A 23760-nucleotide genomic window follows, 5' to 3' on the forward strand; every position below is an offset into this window, starting at 1 on the left:
GGAGAAAAATCGGCCCATGTGCAGCCCAATTGATGCCTGTGTTCTGTCGGGCAGACCCAGTGGTTGGTTGGTCACCTCCGCCATTAACATTTGAAAGTCATATTCTGTTTCAAATTTCCATCTCCACACTACACACTTTCCTTTTCTTCTTTTATTTTTCTCGCCTTCTGTCTTTCTTACCAACGGAGCATAGTGTCTATGAGTGTTCGCTACTAATTCAGCAGAAGAAAATGAGGGCAGAGTCACAAATTCCCCGAAGCTTAATCCACAGAATCTACGCTCCCTTGGCCAACGAATTTCATTTTGCAGCGCCAATCTCCACCTCCAGAACAAATGAACGCGAACTCGTATGCCTCTCTCTCGATTCTACTCTTGAATTTAATTTGCATTATCCTTTAAAGAACTTGCCAATTCAATTGTGCATTTCTGCATCCAATTGTTTAATTGATGAAAGGTGCGAGGTATTCTACGAATGCTGCAAGGGTTTTCTGGTCCCCTATTCTTTTGGGATAAAAGTGCTAACAGTTTCCGTGCAAAGAGCGGAGTGTACGTGAGTCATCTCTCACAGAAAAGTCTACACTCTCTTCTCAATCAGTTTATCCACGCAGCCACGTGTCTCCAATTGGTGGCGATTACACTTGATAAAGTCGAAACCGCAATGCCAAAATCTCCTCCTACTTTGAACGCATTTGCGTGCTCTGCTTCAGCGTGCCTCGAGGTTTCTTTCTAATAACGCTCATAGGATAGATAGGATCCAACTTTACACATGCTATTATTCTCTCTTTTTAAACCAGGTTTATGTGTTGTTACGCAGCGGTTGCGTAATATTGCCTTGAAGGAGGAAACGTCCACGAGCAATGCAGATGGTGTAACCACTCCAACCTTGTTAGGATTGGCTAATTCCTTATCGAGGTTTCTGCTTTCTTTAAATTCTGAACTCTAGCAGAGTTAAGGGTTATGTTTGTATGTAGACTACTGGTTGGTTTTTTTTTCCGACTTTCAATATATTGTCTGACGAGAATTTGATTTTAGGAAAGTTGGTTTCTACATTTGGAATTTTCTTTGAAATGCATTTCTTGAAATTTAGTTTATTTGGGCAGTTGTGAGTTTGCCATAGTATCTGATGGTCGTTTGTTGGATTCAGTCTTTGCTCAGGTGCTGAGTTCCTATTTCAAGTAGTGCATGAGGCTATTCCTGCTGTATACTTTGAGTTTGGTGTGTCTGTACCGGCTGCAGAACTCGCAGTTCATGTGCTTGACTACCTTCATAAGAAGCTTGACGAAGTGTGTCTTGTACAAGGTGGTGAGGTCGTGACTTAATTTTTTGTGCTGCTCATATATATTTTTTGAACATCTTTTTTTTGGCTCGGGATGATAAACTTTAAAAACTATTCTAATCTCAGGAGGAAGCTTATCAGATGGTGCTTTATATGTATGTTGGGAGCTTGTTGCCATATATTGAGGGTCTTGATTCCTGGCTTTTTGAAGGAATTCTTGATGATCCTTTTGGTGAGGTAATGGTTATTGAATCTGTCAATTCCTTGAGGGGAAAGAAGTTCTTTCTCTATGTTCTGTTTTGTTGTTTAACTAAGAAATTACTCATGTTGAGTTTTGCATTGGTGCAAGAATTGTTAAGAAAAACTTTTCAAAACATAAAATAAGTTAATCTAAACATGTATTAAAATGTTATATTGAATGTGCCATCTCTCTTTTCAGATGTTCTTTTTTACTAATAAAGAAGTCTCAGTTGATGAGGCTGAGTTCTGGGAGAAGAGTTATTTGTTGAGAAGGCTGCAGCATAGCAAGTTAGATTCAGAATTCTTCTCTTCCACGAATTATGTCAATGATTCTGTGCCAGCATCAAACGACAAGGAAATGGATAGGAGAGATTCCATCTCTTTGTCTAGTACAGTTAAAGGAAAAGAGCCGAGCATTAGAGACCGTCCAGCCTGTCCCTTTTTTATTAAGGATTTAACTAAATCAATAGTTTCTGCTGGAAAATCTTTGCAGCTGATGCGACATGTACCTGATTGCTCAGTGAATTGTAGCAAAGGAAGCAATTATGAGATTGGAAATACCAAATGTTTAAACTATGGTTTATATCCTTCTCAAAGAATGACTGGGTTAACGTTGCCCGAAGTTTTTTCTGTATCACTAGTTGGACTTGTTGGCCATGGCGACCATGTTTGTAAGTACTTTTGGCAAGACAACTGGTATGAATCTGTATCTGTTTCATCCAATGTATCTCATGTAAATGAGGAAAAAGCAGATAATGACAATACTGAAAAATTAATTGCTCCACCTTACTCAGAAAAGACATGGTATAAGTTCTTGATTGATACATTATTTCAGAAAAGATCAGCTGATTTGAAGCTAAAATACAAAGACATAAATAATGACACAAGAGAGCTGAGAGGGGCTAGAGTTATTGATGACGAAGTGCTCCTCTTGAGGTCATACATAGAAAATCCAGTTATTACTGTATGTCAAAAAAACCTAGGAAAGCATGGGGATGCCCTGAAAACATTGAGTTTATCTCGAAAATTTAGCTTGCCTTCATTAAATGATGAGGGTTTAAGAAAGGCTATATTTGGTGGAGAAAGTGCAGCATTTTCTGATAGTGAAGGAACGAACTATACTTTTGGCTTTCACTTTGGTGAATCTGAATACCTTCGCTCACAGGATGACAGAAAGCTGTTAGAAATGTTGTTTCCTTTTCCCACTATTTTGCCTTCATTTCAGGTATTTCTACTTGGTACCCTGAGCAGCTTTAGATTTAGGCTGCAGTACTTTGGTATATTGATCAAATATTTGATATGAAAACAGGATGATCTTCCTGTGTCAGAGCTCTTGCCTTTTCAGAGAAACAGCAGTCTTATTTCAAGAGTTCTTCGTTGGATGCAAAATGTTGACCTAAGAATTACTCCACTTCCTCTGGTTATTATGCAGTACTGCCTAACCGTCTACATTCAGAAACAGGTGAATTTAATTAAACCATAGTCATATCCAGGGTTTAACAGTATACAATATATAAGCTCTATTTTGAATAAAACAGGTGGATTATATTGGAGTGAATATGTTGTTAAAGTTGATGAACGAATGGAGATTCATGGATGAGCTTGCAGTGTTGCGAGCTATATACTTGCTAGGTTCAGGTATTTGCTTATTATTTGGATTGTTTTTATTCTTTTTTATATTGTATATTGTGCTCGAATATTTTGTTTAATCTCTTTATGCAGGATTGGAGTGGAGTTATCTTGGTTTCTCTGTTTTCTGTGTTGATATTTTGTCTTGTGCAGGTGATTTGCTGCAACACTTTTTGACTGTAATTTTCAATAAGTTGGATAAGGGTGAAGCATGGGATGATGATTTTGAGTTAAACACCATATTACAGGTAGATTTACTTGATGTTGTTCAACTGTTATTTTATGCTATGCTATTTGCTCTGGTAGACTTTTTTGGTTCTACTCTATTTAGATTCCGTCTAACTTCTGCTGCAATTTATTCTTCAAGTTAGACTAGGAAGTTGCTTCTAAGGTCTAATTTCTTAGATTAAATTATGTTTAAATTTATTCTATGATTTGAGGATTAATGGAATGGGTTATCATTTAATGCTTGATATATGACAGTTCGTAAGATCTTCGGCTAATTCTATCCAGAGAGTAAATTTATATAGTGTCATAATGTGTTAGCCAACTAGAAAGGACCTCAGCACCTGATGCGTACAAATAGTACTCGCACAAGGGAAAACATACCCTATGCAGTAGTAGCAGTGGACTAAAAGTCCAGATATCGAACCCAAAGGACCAGTTGGGGAGCAATTAAGATTTAAATTAATTAAAGGATAGACGTGATCAATTGTTTATTATGAAGTAAGAATCAAAGCAGGAAAATTTAGTGTGAAAACAATAATTATAGTGCAGCCTAGAATTGTGACTTTTATGTACCATTTTTCCCCAATCGTAATTCCAACAAAAATCCAAAAAAAAAAAATTCAATTGTCAGCGCCTCTTAAATTCGCAGTTAATAATTTTCCATAGTTAACAATGTTGTTTCCCCTAATTTAATTCTCAATTGATCATTGGTGAATAATTAGGGAAAATGATAATCACAGAGAGGCTGATTAAAAGAATCTAATCTGCTAGAAATTCACACAAAAGGTTTGATCGTGCAATTTATGTGAATTCAATCGCTTCCTAGTTCAGTTAATTACATGCAAGTGATCGTTGTCAAGCAATAAACTTAATTTAAAGTGATCAGTTCTAAAAGACATTAAGGGTATAGAAGAAATTCAATCTACAAAATGACGTCAAGGAATTTCATTAAAATCAAAATCAGGGTACAAAGTATAGTTACATCATAATTCCGAACTAAGGAGAACTAGTGATTCATGGTCATGGTAAGACTAAAAACTCAATAAGAAACATAGAAAGTGCAAAAGGAAAGAAAACATTACAGAAATTGACCCCAATGATGCATCCTACATTCCTCTTCTGGAAAAAGTCTGACACTGCTTTTGCTCCTTACTTGGAACCCTCACAAACTTAAATAGAACAAAAGATATTAAAAAGAGAGGTCCTCAATCCTTATTTATAGTATTCTATGGAGGTCCTCCTTCTATCTTTTTATAATTAAAGAATATTATTTTTAAATCTTGTTAATTAGGATTTAAATTTGACAGGTGATCTTTGTCATCTTTATCTTTTTAATTTCATTAATTGAGACTTAATTTTAGTGGGTCTTCAATTCCTTAAGTGACAGGTGACGCAAGCGATCCACGACCATACAAAATCACCACACGTCTACAACATTACTGCAGTCGTACGAAATTATTATGATAGCTCCAAAAATGCATGACTTTTAGTTCATTTCCACATGAAGCCTCTTAAGTACCTGTCTTTCACAAACTTACATCAAACCATGAGTTTTGTGAATGAAAATGTCAACATGCATTAAATGGGCATGAGTTTTGACCTGTGATCTTTGTCATCTTTATCTTTTTAATCTCATTAATTGAGACTTAATTTTGGCAGGTCTTTAATTCCTTAAGTGACAGGTAATGCAAGTGACCCACGGCCATACCTAATTACCACACGTGTATAACATTACCACAATCATACAAAATTACCATGGTCGTGGTCTTTTAATTAGCTCCAAAAATGCATGATTTTTAGTTCATTTTCACTCACATGAAGCCTCTTAAGTGCCTGTCTTTCACAAACTTACACCAAACCGAGTTTTATGAATGAAAATTTGTCAACATGCATTAAATGGGAATGAGAACTCACTCAAAAATACTATCAAATTCCATTTTATCAGTACCTTATTATGCGTGGCTAACTTAATAGGATATGGGACTTTTTAATGACTGTATTTGTTCCTTATGCATGTGTGACTTTGTCTATAGACATATTACTTCTGGACAAGAATGAAGTACCATTGGGAACTTGATGGTATGATTAACTGATTTTCACATTTTTGCTTCTTTCTCTGCAACATGATTTTGTGGGGACATGGCTAGGTGTGTTGGACTGTTGAGCATGTTTGTGTGTCTTATCATATCATGTTCCTCTGGTCTTAATCTTTCTTTCTTACTACCCTACAAATTTTGATACATTTTATCTACTGGTTTGGAATTTACTGCAGAACCATCTTTTTTAGATTTAGATTCCAATTCTACCTAGCATGCAAGAATTGGAGCACTGTAAACCATTCTCATCTGTAATGGTTTTGTTGTGGAGTTTCTCTTATAAAGCCCATTTTGTTATTGGTATTTTTGAGGTATATTGAATCAATGGTAAAATGATGGCACATGAAGTTGTCTCAAATATCAAATTAAATGCTTTGAAAAAAGAAGATGGGGATGTTAAATTCAGGCTTCTCTGCTTCTCCCTTCTATACTTGTTTGGTGAACTAGTAGTGAGTAAATGATTGCGATCATGTGATATTGCTATTGCTGTATATACCTCCTATAATGATGGATTGTATTGTGTGCATCAGTTTATTTAATAAATTTAGGAATCTTTATATGCCTTTGTTTTTTATACTATTTTCTGTTCACAATCTATCTATGCGTATCAATTACAGGAATCAATCAGAAATTCTGCTGATTGTATGCTGTTAAGTGCTCCAGATTCATTGGTAGTGTCAATAACCAAAAATCGTGTTGACGGTGATGAGGAAGCTAGCACAGCTGGTGTTTTGAGTACTCCTCGTCAAAGTCATGCCAATAGCTTTGGAATTAATGGCCTTGATATGCTCAAATTCACGTATAAGGTCATTCTTTAGTTAATTTATTGTGCCTTTCTAACTGAATTCCTATTTAAGAATATGAGCTTCCTTACAAAAAATTATAAATGGATATTGGAAATTTGGAATTGGCAGGTCCCTTGGCCTCTTGAACTCATTGCAAATACAGAGGCAATTAAGAAGTACAACCAGGTGTCTGGCTTGCTTTTGGGATTTTTTCTCTTTTTGCCTTGGCATTTTAATTCTTTTCATCATTCAGATTATGATGGTTGTTCCTGCTATCTAGTTGGTTCTTTTTACTAGCTCTATTCTACTTTTAATTTAAATAAATATATTTTTAGGTGATGCGGTTCTTGTTGAAGGTCAAGCGTGCAAAATTTGTATTAGATAAAGTGCGGAGATGGATGTGGAAGGTGCTTCTATAGTTCCATAGATTATTCCTCATTTCTCTTTGGTGGAGCATGTCCTCCCTCAGCTAAATCTTTCCTGGAATAAACTTAACAATCTAGTTTTGCATTTTACTAAATTATGGACATTAACTGTAAGGTTTGAAACTGCAATCATCCTTTGCAGGGTAAGGGATCTGCTACAAACAACAGAAAGCATCATTGGTTAGTGGAGCAGAAACTCCTTCATTTTGTGGATGCTTTTCACCAATATGTTATGGATCGGGTATGCAGATTGCATTAAGATAATTCTAAAAATAATTTCTCCAAGATTTATCTGCAAAGCACACTATACGTGGGACATGATTAATTGGCATTGAAGAAATGATCTAGCATAAACACAAATAATAGTAAGGCCTGCTAATCTACTAATAAAATGGCTAGTTCTAGTTGTAATGGCTTTTAATGCCCTTTAATTCCTTTTATGATAATCACTAATCACACAATGGAATCTTCCCATTAGTATACACTCGTGCTTAAGCAAGCTTCCATCAGTTCTGCATTTTGGGAAGGAAACCTGAGCATTTTTATCTGTTACTACAATTTCTATGCAGGTATATCACAGCGCATGGCGTGAACTATGTGAAGGTATGACTGCAGCAAAGTCTCTGGATGAAGTCATCGAAGTCCATGAGGCTTACATCTTATCAATTCAGCGGCAATGCTTTGTGGTTCCTGATAAGCTGGTGATTTATCATATCTCTTAATTTGGGCATTTGTATTCTCCTTTTATCATGTTTTGACTGGTCTATTTATTAATCATAATGGAGCAAGCTTCAGTAGTTTTAGCATTTTTTATTGCATTCAGGGGGCTCTTATTGCCAGCCGCATCAACAGCATCCTTGGCATAGCTTTAGATTTTTATAACATACAACAGACATTAGGTAGTGGTGGAGCTGTTTCTGCAATCAAAGCAAGGTGTGAGATGGAAGTGGACCGGATAGAGAAACAGTTTGACGATTGCATTGCTTTCTTACTAAGGGTATTCTTCTACAGAATTTATTTTAATCATGCCGCTACTATGTGGCTGCTGCCAGTCTGCCAGTTCTACTTGGTCTTGATGAAAATAATGGATTCTTTATACTATGACTAAAATACATATGCAGCATTATTTTCCCCATGCAGATGTTTATATAAATATGTAAGAGAAACTGAGCACTGGGGAAATTTACGGATATATGTGACCTGATAACAAAATGTTCACATGAATTGTGTCATTGCTATTATTGTGTCACAAACTTGCAGTAATATTATAATCTACAACGTGCACTGTAACACATAGGCAGTTGGGCACATTGATTTTAGAATTACGATGCTCTCAATTTAGAGGGAAACGATTTGGATCAATAGATGACCAAGTTAGATGAGTTGATTAGATACATGATAGCACACTAATTATAGGTAGAAAAAGACTAAGAATACCTCGAGTGAAAACCTTAAAACAGATATAGATCAAAATGGCTTATCCGAAGAATTTGTTTTTTGAAAGGCTTTGGTGATTGTTTTATGCCCTCAAATTAGCACAGTACATAGTACATTATTGGGGAATCATAGTTGACTACCCAATCGGACACCATAGTTCAGTTTGGTGCCTGATTTGACATGCAACTATTTCTTTTCTCAAATTTCCCTTCAACTAACCTCTCCTTACAGCATAAGCACAAAATGGGGTGAGGAATGATTAATGTTTATTATATTTCAATATTTTATTACAAAATAATATGTTTTGTTATGGAAAGTGGTTATTCCTTAGCTTTTTTATATAAAAAATAAAAAGAATGCATAATTACACACCAAAATGGTATTTTTGATGGTATCAATTAACGCTGAAGAATAATTCTCCCAATATTATTTTGATAGCATTTTACTCATTTGCTTATGGCATATTGCATGTAAATTTATCTCTCTGCATCCAAGACGGTACTCTTAGTACGTGAAATTAAATGCTAAGATTTGAACACTACCAGAAGAATCTGGTCGTACCTTCCCCTCCCCCACCTTCTGGAAAATAAAAGGTTAATGGTGTTTGTGTGCTTACTTAAGAATATAACTCTTACCCTGGGTTTTTCAGGTTTTATCATTCAAACTAAACGTGGGGCACTTCCCTCATTTGGCTGATTTGGTGACCAGAATCAACTACAACTATTTCTACATGTCTGCTAATGGAAATTTGATGACTGCCTCCAGTTCTGGAAGTGTTACTTCAAGGTTGGGGAAGGCCCCTGGGTAGAATTGTTTGATCTAAAGGTGGATTGTTACAACTATAATCTGAATATGAGAATAGTTCTGCACCTGCTTTCATGTTGTAAAATATTTTGAGAATATCCTCCATTTGCTTAATCTTTGGGCTTTGTGAAGGGGGGAAATTAAAGGCTGTTGCTACCCGTGTTGTCTGTAACTGCAGGGCCACTTGCCTGGCAGCTTCCATGAGTGCATAGCAAGATATAAAATTGTATCGCTGTTGTTTATATGGCAGCTACGTAAGATCAACTCCTACTTTTTTGTCTGATTGTTTAAGCCTGCGTTGAGATCTCTCTCTCTCTCATGTTTGGTTTAATTTATTTTGAAATGTCAGGTTTTATAAAGTTTTTGAAAATAATTATTGAATGTTACTATTCTCGTGCGTTTGGAAATATGGGTAAAGATGTGATAAACCACGTCCAATCTAGCTTCTATGTGTTTTTGCTGATGTGGAGTGAATTATGTTCCAAAATTCGTTCCAAACACCTGTCTAAGGAATTAATATTAGAAAGTTATTATTAGAAATTATGTGCTGGTGCATTGATGAAGATAATAGCAAGCTTTTATTGAAAAATATTTTATAAAAGCATTTTACTTTGATTTCTTAACTAGAGTTTTAATATTAATAACATTCTTTTGTAATTGTTTTTTTCAAATAAATCTCAACTAAACACGAGTAGGTCAGGTATTGTTACACGCTCCATTTGTTTTGCTTGTCCACCCTCCACAACATAACATATGTAATTTTCATTATCCTTCTATATTTGGTTTACGGATTTTATCATCCGTAAGTCAATTACATAGCCATGCCGGTCATGCCGGGATAGCGAAAAAGGCGGAATAGCAGGTTTTTTGTGTTTTTTGCGCAGTAGGTGTTGGGCTGACCCGACCCAATCCTATCCGATATTGTATTGCAAAAGTGCAGCGGGGAGAACGCACAGCATAGAACAGAGCAGCACGACCCCGCACACACTAGCCCAATTTGTATGTGACTCATACGATCCTCTTAAAAAAAATTCAAAAGTATGTTTTACGAATTAATTTAAAATTAATAGTTCAAGTAGAAATCAAAACTGTAACTTTGAGTTATTAATAAATCAATATGTTATAAAATAATTAATATCATTATATATAATACTAAATTTTATAATGTATATTTAATGCACATGTAAATTTACATAATAAATTTTGTGACAATTAATTTTGATCTAATAATTAATTTGTTTACATATATGAATGGTAAATTAAACCTATGATTTTTATTTAAAATTTATATATATATATATATATATATATATATATATAAATACATTATTATATCAAAATTAATTGTAATAAGATCAAAAAATATATTAGTAGATTTATGTTGATAATGTATTTTTTTACATATATAAATTTTTATTAAATCTATGATTTTTATTTATAATTTATATATGTAAATAAATTAATCATTAGATTAAAATTAATTGTCACAAAATTTATTATATAAATAAACATGTGCATTAAATATGGATTAGAAATTTTAGAGTTAACTCTGTTGATTAAAATGTTATACTAATAATTCAAAAGTCATATGTTTGATTCCTACTTGGATAATTAATTTTAAATTAATTCGTAAAACATATTTTTGAAGAAAAAAATTAAAAAAAAATTCATATGAGCCACATATACGGATTGGACTGATATGTAATTAACTTAGAAATTATAAATCCGTAAATCAATTATGAAAAAAATAATATGAAAATTACATTGTTATGCTAAATATACAAGCAAAACAACTCCCGAGTAAGTCCCGTGCCGGAAGATACAAGTGCAACATAAACAGGTTCACGGATGACAGCTGTAAAAGTTCTGGACTCTTGATCTAAAACTGTGGTCCAGGATTATTAGCATTTAAAGGGGTATCCCCAGAATGAACACCTCTGATATAAAACTATATGAAACACAATTCTGGCATCGAGTGAGCACAGCAGCACAGTAATAGAAATGTAGATCACGACTAAACACAAGAAACCCAAGACAGCAATGTCATGAAACTCTCAATGAGTATTACAATGCGGAATGGTTATTGGCCATTACAATCTCCAAAGCATGCATGATACTCTAGATTGATCCCCGAATTCTTTCCAACGTTTGATGCAAATAAATGCATATTTAAACATTATTCAAATTTTTAAGCCATTTGAATTGGAGTAGTGTCTGTTACACTCATTTGAACAATTTATTCAAAATATCTTTTTTATCGCATCAAAATAAAATTTACTTACGAGAGTGTCATACAAGAGAGACATAAGAAAGTGAAAAAAAGACACTAACATTAGGTGTGGACCATGTTGAGTGATTACCCTATACCCTACCTCCTCCTGAGAAGGGATGGAGCCAAAGTATTCTGGAATGAGATGTTAACACACTTGGAATTAAAAAAGAGTTTCTACCGTATTGTTAAGGTTGTTCACTCATGGCTCCATACAGTACCCGGACTCCTGAAAAAGCTCTTCGATGTTGTTTTGAAAAGGGCTTCTCGAGAAAAGGGTTACCACTTTTCCTCTCCAAAGATTCCACTTTTCTGATTTCTTTCGCCTTTCCTTTCGTCCTTTTAGTGTCCCTCGGGTTCCCTCAACTCACCTCAGCCCTCAGCTAATAATATATTTTAACCCTCCCAACTCCTTCCATTTGAACTCTAATCAAAACCCTCCAAGGTTTGATCTCAAAATAAACAATGGAAAACTCTTCACCCCTTCCTCTTTCTAAACACAACAGAGATCTCCTTTTATCTGCTTTATAACTCCCATCTGGTCATCCTTCGCAAAAAGAATTTCAGAATGAGAATGTGTCACCACTCTTTTGCCTTCACCATCTCAATGTCCTTTTCTAATTATCTTTATCTTGCTCCTTAGAAGAAGAACCTCACACTACAGAGCTCAAGCACCCCACCCCCAAGTAATCCTCTTTGTCCTTGTTTCTGCATTATATTTATTCATTATTTATTTTCCAATTGCTTCATCAATCTACCATTTCAACATAGCAGGTGGTCAAAATGTCAACTATGCCAATGTATCAACAGCAACAAGAACAACCTCCTCCGATGAGTGTGACACAACATTCACCACATGAGTCCATTGGTCCCGTGATTGGGGTTCTGGTCGTGGTTATTGTGTTAGGCGTAATTGCTGTTATGATTGGAAGGCTTTGTTCAGGAAGAAGAATCATGGGGCATGGTCAATACGATGTAGAAAGGTGGGCAGAGAGAAAATGTTCATCTTGCATTGATGGCAGAATTAACCTCTCACTTCCCACAAGAGCCAGTGAGTCAAGCAACTCAGTTCCTGAAACACCCATCCACACTTGTCAAGAAACCAAGCGACCAGAACAATCTTCTCAGACATCGCCACCTAACCTTTGATTTCCATCTGGGTGTCTTTTTAAAGAAAATATTGTTGTCTTGTGTTATTGTTTCAATTTTCGTTCTTCTTTTGTTTTTCCCTTTTTGTCCTATCGAATCACCCTCTTCAGGTAGTTACCAAAATTTAGTCTTCAGATGTAATTTCTATCTGTAATATATAAGGCTGCACTATCTACTCAATCATGCAGTATCCCACTATCCCAGGCTTCACTGTCACTTTACAGAGGTCGTTTAACACTTTAGTTATGTACCTTACAATATATTATTGGTCACATTCTCACAGCCTCCCAAGTATTCTTGTTTCGTTATTATTAAACTGCTGCTTAATGACATGGATTAGCAAAACTTTTATTATGTGAAGAATTTTACTAATAAAATGTGATAAGCAGACAAGAATCAAGATAAATTAAATATTTAACAGTCTTATATTAAATAAATTTCTTGCAAGTTGCAAGTTTTATATCATATCTTTTTTAACACGTTGATAACTTGTTATGAGATGGCACAACAAATTTTGACCCATGCTTTGACTAGGTGGTTCTTCAAGAGTTCTATTCCTCTCGCAAAGGAGGAGCTTGGTGAAACATGATAATAGTAGAATGACAATTTAAATGGGTAGAAGAAGTAACAATATAAATGGATATACCGTATCACCCTAAGAAAGGCTTATTTGTGCAAATAGATGAGTGTGAATATAAATGTTTTTCTTATTAGCTACTATGATACCAAAAGTTTTTTCATTTATTCAGACTGCTATCAGAAAATGAATCTCATCTTTGGCAATGCCGGTGTGGTCACTTAAGCTATAAGGGATTGAGAGAGAACACTTTTTTATAAGATGGTAAATGGGCTGCCTTCACTCAAAGAAGCTTTAGCACACAAAGATTCTATCCTAAGAAAAGTTTATGGAGCCCATCAAACAAGCTACAACTCGTGCAAGCAAATATATGCAAGTATATTAAATCATAATCAAATAGCAACAAGAGGTACATTCTAAGTTTTATTGATGATTTCACTTGTAAAACGTAGAGTTCTTCTTACATGAAAAAACAGAGGATTCTGCCATGTTTAGAAATTTTAAATCATGTGTTCTAAAAGAGACTAGTACATATATTGCTTCTTTGAGGACAGATCAAGGTGGTGAATTCACCTCAAACGAGTTTGCAAAGATCAAGACATAAGTAGACAATGACGGCAACTTATATAGGGTGTTTGGTTTGGTGCTAAAAAACCATGGTGAGTGCAAAATCATGATGATTTCATTACAGAAGCAATTATTTGTTGTTTTCATAAATCTTGATGAGTTCAACTCACCACCAATCTAAACACACAATTTATACTCCTTGGCAAAGGAGGAAGAAAAAATAAAAATAAAACGATAATGAATATTGTGCTATATATTGATTGAGAAGCAACTTCATAAAATGTTTTAGTCTGAAGTTGTAAAATAAAGTGGAAATATCCTTAATAGATGTCCTATTATGGATGTGCAAAACAAAACTCATTTTGATTTTAGAGTATTTTTGTCATTTTATAAACATACATTTTTCTTTTGTTTTATTTTTTTCAATCAAATACAGGAATAAAAAAACACCTTTATTTTCTTTTTCTTCTATTTTTTTCCTATCATACAACTGAAAAGTTATCTCATTTTTTTTCCACTTTCTTTTCTTGTAACCAAACATAGTGTTGACAGTTGAGTTTGTAAGTGATCAACGGTTACCAACCCATATTACTAGTTCGCTTCGGGGGAAAAAAAAAACATATTACTAGACTTAGACAGTGTCAAGAAGAAAAAGAAAAGTCTAAGACAGTGTGAAAGGACTGCAGTTGTCGTATGGCGACCTTAATACCCAATTTGGTGCATTTTTGCCAAACTACTCTTCCAGATACGTCTCACCTCAGAATGATCTTAGCTAGCAAAATCCATTTTTTGTATATTGGTTTCTTCTCGTCACTGGATTTTTGTATGCGTATTTTTTACCTAATAAGAGTGGTATAAAAGTTTTTCGTTTATCTCTTTTGAAGAATTGAGAGCATTTAAAATTTAACCATCAATAAAAAAGATAAGAATAAATGAACAGAGTCAATAGGAGCATGTGGACTTCTAAATATGAAAATGTACTAGATTCTTATATTTTCTGTTCCGTGTACCCACCACTGCTATTCAACCCAAGTCATAAAAGTTCAAGTCACACATACCGACCCGTGTGCGAAAATAACAGAATTGAGTTGAAATTCGAAGCCAATATATTGGTTTATTAATGTTGAATCATGTTATATAAACACCTGCAACCAGCATCGGTTACTACCACCGAATCAGATAATCAAGCAGAAGCAGATGGATGCCACTAGAATTTTGGCACAAGGAGTATTTGTGTTCCTTGTTATTACGTGTGTGGGAGCCGAGAGCGAGCCCAGAACCATTTTGGTTGGAGACTCTCAAGGTTGGCAAGCCGGCACTAACTACACCCAATGGGCCATCCAAAATAGCCCCTTCCACATCAATGACACACTTCGTAAGTACTAAGTACCACCATCAATATCAATTTACTAATTTTTTTTCACCAAATTTTAGTGATTATTTGGTAGCACTAAGTACTCTCATTAGTATCAATTTACTAGCTACTAGCAATTTTGCAAATTTGCTATCCAACTTGATTGATCATTAGTCAAAATTATGGTCACAGTATATTCCTAAATTTTTTCTATTTTTAATTTCTTAATCAATGATGAATTTTCTTGAGACATTCATTCACATTTTTTGTAGTGTTACGTTTGAGGTCAAAGTAATTTTGTCAACAGATTAAATTATTGTTGACGTTTATTTTGTTTTTATCCATTGATTTACACTGGAACATACGTCGCAACATTTCTAACCGCAAATCAAATATACACTAATTAAGCATATAATATATAGTTTTGGATGATTGATGGGTTGATTTTGGGAGGTGCAGTGTTCAAGTATCCAGGGAATTCCACGACGCTGGCTCAGAGTGTGTACTTACTACCAAACCAGTGGAGCTACATAACGTGCGAATTCAGAGGGGCAAAGCTGTTGGGTAACGCAACTGAGGGTGATGGCGAGGGCTTTAAGGTTGAACTTAATCAGTTGAAACCTTATTACTTTGCCTCTGCGGAAGGCAACTTTTATGACTGCATTGCTGGCCTTTCAAAGTTCATTGCTGTGCCATCAACAAGCTCTGGCTGAATCCTTAATTTCTCATCCTTTGCACCAACAAATTAAGTAATTTGCATCTGACACTATTGAATTCCAAAATTAAATAAATGGATCCGGGATCCTCATCAGCCAAACATTGTACGGGTGTTATGCTATGTTAATGCACCCTTGGTCCTAGTATATTTTCCTTTTTTAGTATGATGTATTATTTTTGTCTCGTGTTCAATAAAACTGCATTTGGTTTGGTATTCTTCGTTTTTCGGTTTAGGCTCAATTAGTCAATTGTCTTCAGGGCTGCTTTGAAATATCGAGAAGTCATCGTTTGGGAGTGTTACTTGTGCATCCAGCATTTTTTGCTAGGACACCCAGCATGTAGGGTGAAATGATAAAATGTCCTTCACCCTAATAATATAAATAAAGTTACAGTTTCATTCGTACGGCATGCATCCTTCTTCTTCCTCTTCCTACAGCCTTCTTCTTCCTCTTCCTATTCCAACGGCTCTTTGTCTTCCTCTTCTTACGGCGGTTCGTCTTCCTCTTCCTATGGTGCTTCTTCTTCGTCTTCCTCTTCCTACGGCGCTTCTTCTTCCTGTCACCGTTCGTGTTCGTGATTGTTCCTTATGGTTCTTCTTCTTCCTCCACTTCATCCGCTGATGTGATTCTTCTTCTTCCTCTTTAACAAAAAATGACATTTTTCTGAAAAAATCTCATACATATCATCAATCCGTATGATTCATACGGATCGGCAATTCGTATGAATCACATGGATTGGCAATCCGTATGTGTCATACGGATCGATAATCCGTATGATTGATCCGTATGGTTGATCTGTATGTGCATATCATTTTTTTTTGTTTACCTCTCCTTTTTCGACGACAAAAACTGACCAAAAATTATCGTATACTCCTCACAAACGCACATACACCACCGGAGACTAAATATGTTTCCAAACCGCCCTTAATGGAAGCAAGTTACACTAAGTGATAGAAATTTTGCGAAAAAAAAATGGCACTGCAAAAATAAAAAATAAAAACCTTGCTACTATTTATAACAAAAAATATCATAAGGATATTTTCAACATTTTGAAAAATTGTTGGGTGCCCCAACAAAAATGCTGGGAGCCCCAAGCATTTTCCATTGTTTGGGCATACAGCCAGCCCAATGTTTGTTTGTTTGGTCTGACCAACTATGGGTCATCCTTTACCACACGACACTTTCACTAATAGGGATGTGGAAATAGTTTATTCCAATTGAATCGAATTGTAACTGAATTTAAATTTAATTTATTTTTTCTTAAACTAGTTTTAAAAAAATAAGTGTATTATTTTATAAAATTAATTTGGTTAACCAAATTATTTCTATAATTACCAGACTGATTTTCATTTAAATATTTTTTCATTTTAAAAAAATAGTTCAAATATTAGTTAAAAAATCAATTCGACTCTTAAAATCAATTTAAAACTGATTAAAAACTAATTCAGTTTAAAATTAATTTTTAAATTAATTTGATTTTGAATCAGTTTTTAATTCAGTTTGACATTTTAGATACAAAATCAAACTGGTTAAAACCGTTGAAAACCAGTTTGTTTCAGTTTTTTTACCGAATTATTTTTTACACGTACCCCTAACAGTGACATGGATGGTGCAGACCTTGTTTGTATTATAATTTGGTTGCTCATCGATAATATTACATAATGACTTATATACCCCTTATTTTTGGTGACTAATAACGCTCATACCCTTGTACTTGGAAAACTGTTCTTCTTATGTTTGAATTGAAATTAGAAATATTATATATGTTTTTTAATGTAAATTTAATTAATAGAAATAAAATAAGAATCGTTATTCTTTGATAGAATCACTTTTATCTAAATAAAAATATTTTTTCACCTGAAAATCAAATATGCATTTGATCGGTAAAAAGAAGTTATAATGGCCTACTGAAAGACGCCCTAAGTCAACCTTGGATTTGATTGCGTAACCCAAAAAATTCCTCTCCGGCTAGTATGGTTGCGCGTTTTTCTACTTAGTTTTACTGTTTTAAATTTTGATTGTGGAAAAGTTAATAACTACCGTGTCATTATTCCGTAAAAGTGGCGCAACGCTTGTTCATCATTACACTTACGCGTTATGGAGATAAGAGATCTATTTGGTGCTCAGTCTGTGATATATATCATACTGCCCACGAAGCAAAGCCATCAAATGATGTTCATACTAGCTTGGTGGGAAATTGGGAATATTATGTTGGATAACTGAGGCAAGTTTGTGATATCTGAATTAATCTATGTCCAAAAAAAGGAGTCAAAACAAAAGAGCAAAAGTTTTCTACCTAACAGTGATAATCATATTCTACATTAACGTTTTATCAATGATCAAGTGCAACTTATGAACAGATTAAATATGAGTAGTAAGCTATATGGATTGTAATCCAAATGTTGACCCTGTCAATCACAACACAAGGAAGCTCAACTAAACTTTGTCTATTTGAATTGTAATCCATGTGATCCAGTCTTCAGGTGCAAGATAAACCAACCATACCTATAACCCTAGCTATATAGCTTGCCGCATTCTAAATGCTTTTACGAAGTTTGTCTATTTTCGGCTAGAATCGTAGGGTCCATCATCTAATAATGAACTAGTTCCAGATTCAACAATATATGACCTTATACCTAAGCCTTTGGCTGCATATGGCACGAACATTATCTCATATAATAGAGATCGAAAGAATAAAGTTAGTCAAAGATTAACTGGAATTATTTTTCATTCTCATAGTTTATTTATTAAAACATAATAATTCAGATTAGTTAATTATGGGAACAAAGATTTAATTTTATTAGAGTTATTCTTGAATTTATATATATATCCAAAAATAATCTGTCATTACTAAAGACTAATTTTATTAGAGTTTCTCACTCCTCACCATCTTTGAAAACTATTTACTACATAGCCATAATTAATTAGTTGTTTAAATATCTTTTAAAAGTTATCCAATGATTATGTAATTAATTAAAAAATCACCTTACTATTTAAAAAAACACTATTTGTAAAAAATCACCTAACTTTATATTTTAAAATTCACTATTTGTAATTAAATTAAGTATTTAATTCAGATTTACTCTTTTAATTCGTATATATATATATAGACCCTCTATGATCAAATGTTCTTGCTATTAATTTCGAGCGAATGAAATTTAGTTATTATAAAACCTTACATCCAGCATGGTTGGCATAAAGACCAAGAACCTACTTAGTATTTATTTCAATAACTTGTCAATGAATTATCTTTCTCGTGCATTCCAATAACTTCTCAATGGAAGGTTTTTTTCTCCTCCACCACTAGAAATGACTGGCGAAATTTGTGTAAGATATTCTCCTCATACTTATACTTTTTTTATGAAAAAATTTATCTTCGATATTGTAACCGCACATGTAGCAATTTTATTATTCATTTCTATTTTATGTATACTTAAATATCTATATAAAAGACTCAACTCAAGTTTGTGATCGATGAGTAGCAAGGAAAATTCAAGTGTTGTACGTAGTCTTTGGTATTGGCATGAACTTCGAAACGTTTATTTATACTTATAGTGTTTGAGTGCAATAATCTCACCTCAAAAAAATGATCATGTGTCATTTAAATTACCAGTGATATATTTTTTAGTACACTTTTTGTTATTGACTAAAATTTATTAAAAAATATAAAATAATGTATGGTACTTATTAATTAAGAAGAGACTTCCACACAAATTTATAATTTTAAATAAATTTTAGTCAATTATAAAAAATATAGATTACTAATATCCTGGCATTATAAACTATATATAGTCATTCATTACTGATAAAATAAATTATAAACTATAGTTATATATTCACTTGTAACGACACAATGCCTTGAGGAGCTTCGGTTCAAATAATAATTATTAAAGGATGGCCTTTTCATTAATTTAAACAGAATAAGGAGAATTAGAGTTTATAATAATAGAAAGCGTGTCTCGATAACGACAAATCCAGATTCTGCTCCTGTTGTATATTTTATTCTGCTATAATTATGCATTTACCCATTCATTTCTCGTTTCTCTCCATTCCCTCTCCCCAGTGAAATATGGGATTCCTTAAATCATATATGTACCAGTAGATTTGTCGAAATGTGAAGTGTGGATTCAAATTCAATAGCAAAGTTTGAATTAGACTAGATATATATCAATTATCAAAACATAAAAGGTATATCGTTAATAAGTTAATAGTAATTAATTAGACTCAATTTCTCCATTTGTATATATATGCTTGTTTTTATTTGTCCAAGTTAGGACTTTGTAGTTGATTCCCCAATCCTTTCCAGGTCGAACTTCGGTAACAAAAATAAATCATCAATATTATTGAAACAAAATCTCGCTTTAAGATCGAGGTACTGTTTATCACTTATGCAGCTTCAACAATGAATATTAATTCATCTTTAAACATTCGACTCGGTGAGTTGGCCAGTGAAATCCACAAACTGTTACGTTATAGATTTTGCCCCAAATATAATAAACAAAAGTCTCCATAAGAAAATAGACCCATCAGCTAGAAAACGAAGTATGATTCGCCGGAAGAGAAAATTGTTATGAATAGCAAAAGTCAGAAGGGTCTAATTTAATTTAATTCTCTGATCCGATTCCAAAGTCCAGTAAGGCAAAATCAAATTGCAGAATAATTTGCCTAAAGTTAAAAAAAAAAAAAGAAAAAAGAAGAAGCATAATAACAATTATGATTATGATTGATTTAATGAAAACCCGAGTTATCAGAAAAATTGGAAGACACATATTCCCTCACTTCCCTCGCGATCACATCCCTCATCATATCCCAAAACCCCTCCGGCGAGGCACGATGGTCCGGCACGGCGTCCTCCGCCACAGTGCCATTAGCAATACCAGGAGGAGCGAGAGTCAACGCGGTCAACGGATCATCCTCGAAGTCGAAGTGGCGAGAAGGAGCGGAAGAAGAAGCAGCCACTTCGTTGTTGGCGTGATTAACATTAATGTTAATACCTTTGGCTCTGCGCTTGAGAGTGGAGTTCCAGTGGTTCTTAACGGCGTTATCGGTTCGGCCCGGTAGCAATCGGGCTATAGTGGCCCACCTGTTACCATACTGGGCATGGGCCGCGATGATGGTGTCGTCCTCTTGGGCCGAGAAGGGGCGGTGCTCCACGGCGGGGCTAAGCTGATTGCACCATCGGAGCCGGCATGACTTGCCGGACCTTCCCTTAATGTAGCGGCTGATGAGGGACCAATTTCGTGGGCCGTATCGTTCGACGAGTCCGGTCAGGATCCGATCCTCTTCGGCGCTCCATGGGCCTTTGATTCTGTCGGGCTTGTTGGGGTTGGACTCGGAAGAGCAGCAATCAGAGGAAGAGGAAGTGGAGGAAGAGCTTCTGTTGGTTGCTTCCATTCTGTTGAGAAAAACTTAAAACTTGGTTAGGGGAATGTATGTACTAGTAATGGGACAAAGGAGGGAGTGTTGTTCACTTGTTTGGGTTTATATATGTGTGTGGAGAGAGTGATGATGATGATTATACTTAAAGGTGCATGCAGCGTAGAATTATATATAATTATAATTAATGGCATGAAATGAATGAGATTAGGGACAAGGGGTACTTCCAGGAAACTGGGTTTATGTATAGTTGGTGGGTGTGAGGGGTCTAACTACTATGACTCTATGATGCCATTTGTTTTTGTTTTGAATTTGATATTGGTATTGATATCGATATCTACTACTACTATTATCTGTTTGTGAAACCAAGCTTTCTGGCTGGCACACTCTGATCCTCCTTTGTCTTCCTTCCTTTCTTTGTCCATTTTCTCCTCTTTGAAATTTCCTCACCACCTTCATTTTACATTACTTTATTACTATTATTGCTTTTGCTTCCAGACATGGCGTATAATCAATAATATAATAGTATGGCTCCAAGCTTTGTTATTCTTCTGCAATAGTATTATTCTAGCTATTAATTATTCTGACATCTTCTCCTTACTAATTTGGCACCTTGTAATTCATAACAGTTAGCCTGTATTTAGGTATCCTCAGGTTAGAATAAGAAACATATTATTCGACTTCACACGTATGTAATACAAATAAACAATCCAAATTTAGAGTGGCTACACGATTGGAACAGACACCTCCCTCCCCACCACCCTAATCAACAGCTGTAGAGGGGAGACCGTACGTAATAGTGTAATAGAGTTATTATTATGATTCATAACTAAATTTATACACTTTAGTACCAACAATCATCAATATAAATGAAAACAGTCCTTGTCTTCTATCTAAATAGTGTAGAATTTAAATCCTAACTGATCCTTAATTATAAAATAAATAACATTAAAGGAAAAATATTTAATTTGTGTGCAATCCTCCAATAAAAATTTATCTGTTATATACTTTGGTTTTTTTATTTCTTTTTTCCTTCTCTTTCATATACATTACATTTTTTTTCTTATATCTCTTACACTATTTTAGTACGGTGAAAAAACAAGAGGAAAGAATGGAAGAGAAAGGAAAAATAGAAAAATCATATTTCCTTAGTTTGGTTACTTAGTAATTAATATGATGAGGGAAATGATTAAAAATCAATTGAAAATTTACATGTTTAGTTTTCTTTATAAAATGAGAAGAAAATGAAATAAAAATGTCAGTATTTATTTAAATGACTAAAATGTTCTTATTCTTTCCTTTCATTTTTTTCTCTGAATCAAACATATCATTCATTCCATAACATCTTTCATTATATTTATTTATTTCTTCTTCTTCCTTTTACCTATACACCCTAATATGTATATATTCGTCATTTCCCCATTATAATATATGGTGGGTTTGTACAGAGAGGAGGATAGCTAGGCACATTAAGCTAGAAATAAAAGTGGGTGTGAATTGAATTATAAAAAATCATTCTGGTACTGAATAAGTGAAGTATGGAAATTGGGATAGTAACTGGATATAATAATAATACTATGGATAGGAGCACAAATAGTTAATTTAATTGGTCTTTGTTGGGTGCGTTTAAAACATGACATGACAGGAAAAGTCGAGCTGTTTAACACACAACAAACGTTTTTTAAAATTGTTAATACAAAGATTACTAAAAGAAGAACAAGTGGGGTCGAAAGTTTTTTGACTACTTTTCTTTGCCGGACATAAAGATACAGCTGTAATGTAAAAGTGAAACTCATTCTTCTCTCCTCTCTCAACTCAACTTTATCTATAAGTGCTGTGCAGCAATCAGTTATGTTATATATATAGATGACTTCAACGTCCTCCACGTAGGAAGGCCCCACTCCAGCCTGTAAGAATCTCACGTGATTCAAATTGAATCCCTTTGACTTTTTAGCTCTAAATCTACCAATAGTAATGGCCCCACATTTTCTCCTAGAGCCTGACTTTACACACCAATTTCAATGAATCCACCCGTAACCAATTCCCACGTCCATGTTCGGTTAAGCACCTATTTTCATAAATATTTGTTGATAACATTTTTAGATACTTTTAGTTTTAGATTTAATCCAACTTTGAGTCTTTTTATTAGTATTGAAATTTGATTTTGTTTTTTTGTTTGTGTGAACGTCATTCTCTACTATTTTAAGTATAAAACTTTCTATTCTAATAAAAACATTATAAAACTTTATTTCATTGTTAATTTGATATTTAATAATTAACGAAATTGTCCCTTAAAAAATAATTAACAAAAATTATAAATGACATTTTAATATATGCAAGCATATGTCACTATGTTGATTATGATGTGATACTCTCTCGCCTCTTGCATTGTTACGTAAATTTTTCCCCCCTTAAATATTACCTTTGATTCTTATGTGTTAACAAGTTATATTATATTTTCTATTATAACTTTTTTTAAAAATTATATTATAAATTATTTCTTATAAAAAAGATGAAAAGGAGTATTAGATGTCATGTTCAGATATTACATAGTCAAAACAATATCAAAATATCATGTTGAATATTTAATGTTTGACTGTGTTTTAAATATGATTATCTTTTTTAAAAAAATACTTGTGGAAAATAAATAATAAAACCAAAAACATGAAAAAATAAATAAGATCAAAATCAAATTTTAACAATAATAAAGAGATAAATAATGTACTTGAGTCATACTTTTTGTACTTATTGGATTATATATAACTTTATTGAACTCGGATAATTTAATAAATTATTGAATATTATAAAATATATTTGAAAAATGCAGATAAT

General features: G+C 33.9%; 3 protein-coding genes and 1 long non-coding RNA gene across 4 annotated transcripts; 3 read left to right on the forward strand and 1 right to left on the reverse strand.

Moving 5' to 3' along the window:
- Positions 1-17: 17 nt before the first annotated feature.
- On the forward strand, positions 18-9201 carry LOC100782299 (gamma-tubulin complex component 5). Its single transcript, XM_014777238.3, has 16 exons — positions 18-347; positions 455-718; positions 815-912; positions 1145-1307; positions 1403-1513; positions 1716-2741; positions 2826-2978; positions 3055-3154; positions 3299-3393; positions 6087-6275; positions 6384-6440; positions 6590-6661; positions 6822-6920; positions 7249-7380; positions 7503-7676; positions 8766-9201. The coding sequence occupies exons 1-16, from the start codon at positions 33-35 to the stop codon at positions 8922-8924; spliced, it is 3207 nt and encodes a 1068-aa protein (XP_014632724.2). The 5' UTR covers positions 18-32; the 3' UTR covers positions 8925-9201.
- A 1604-nt stretch (positions 9202-10805) lies between these two features.
- LOC100808301 (uncharacterized) lies at positions 10806-12518 on the forward strand. The gene is made up of 2 exons (XR_001388970.3): positions 10806-11875; positions 11964-12518. It is a non-coding gene; the product is annotated as an uncharacterized lncRNA (long non-coding RNA).
- A 2124-nt stretch (positions 12519-14642) lies between these two features.
- LOC100810439 (uncharacterized) lies at positions 14643-15767 on the forward strand. Its single transcript, XM_003528188.4, has 2 exons — positions 14643-14857; positions 15296-15767. The coding sequence occupies exons 1-2, from the start codon at positions 14680-14682 to the stop codon at positions 15547-15549; spliced, it is 432 nt and encodes a 143-aa protein (XP_003528236.1). The 5' UTR covers positions 14643-14679; the 3' UTR covers positions 15550-15767.
- A 4156-nt stretch (positions 15768-19923) lies between these two features.
- Positions 19924-21071, reverse strand: MYB124 (MYB transcription factor MYB124). Its single transcript, NM_001248996.2, has one exon. The coding sequence runs from the start codon at positions 20944-20946 to the stop codon at positions 20281-20283; it is 666 nt and encodes a 221-aa protein (NP_001235925.1). The 5' UTR covers positions 20947-21071; the 3' UTR covers positions 19924-20280.
- Between the last annotated feature and the right edge of the window lie 2689 nt (positions 21072-23760).

Source organism: Glycine max, chromosome 6 (genome assembly GCF_000004515.6).
Source record: "Glycine max cultivar Williams 82 chromosome 6, Glycine_max_v4.0, whole genome shotgun sequence".
NCBI classification, from domain to species: domain Eukaryota; kingdom Viridiplantae; phylum Streptophyta; class Magnoliopsida; order Fabales; family Fabaceae; genus Glycine; species Glycine max.

Coding starts and splice junctions, on each gene's coding strand:
- LOC100810439 (XM_003528188.4), top strand. CDS start 14,680: ATGGATGCCACTAGAATTTTGGCACAAGGAGTATTTGTGTTCCTTGTT. Junction 14,858..15,295: donor CCACATCAATGACACACTTC/GTAAGTACTAAG, acceptor TGGGAGGTGCAG/TGTTCAAGTATCCAGGGAAT.
- LOC100782299 (XM_014777238.3), top strand. CDS start 33: ATGCCTGTGTTCTGTCGGGCAGACCCAGTGGTTGGTTGGTCACCTCCG. Junction 719..814: donor CTGCTTCAGCGTGCCTCGAG/GTTTCTTTCTAA, acceptor GTTGTTACGCAG/CGGTTGCGTAATATTGCCTT. Junction 7,677..8,765: donor GCATTGCTTTCTTACTAAGG/GTATTCTTCTAC, acceptor TGGGTTTTTCAG/GTTTTATCATTCAAACTAAA.
- MYB124 (NM_001248996.2), bottom strand. CDS start 20,946: ATGGAAGCAACCAACAGAAGCTCTTCCTCCACTTCCTCTTCCTCTGAT.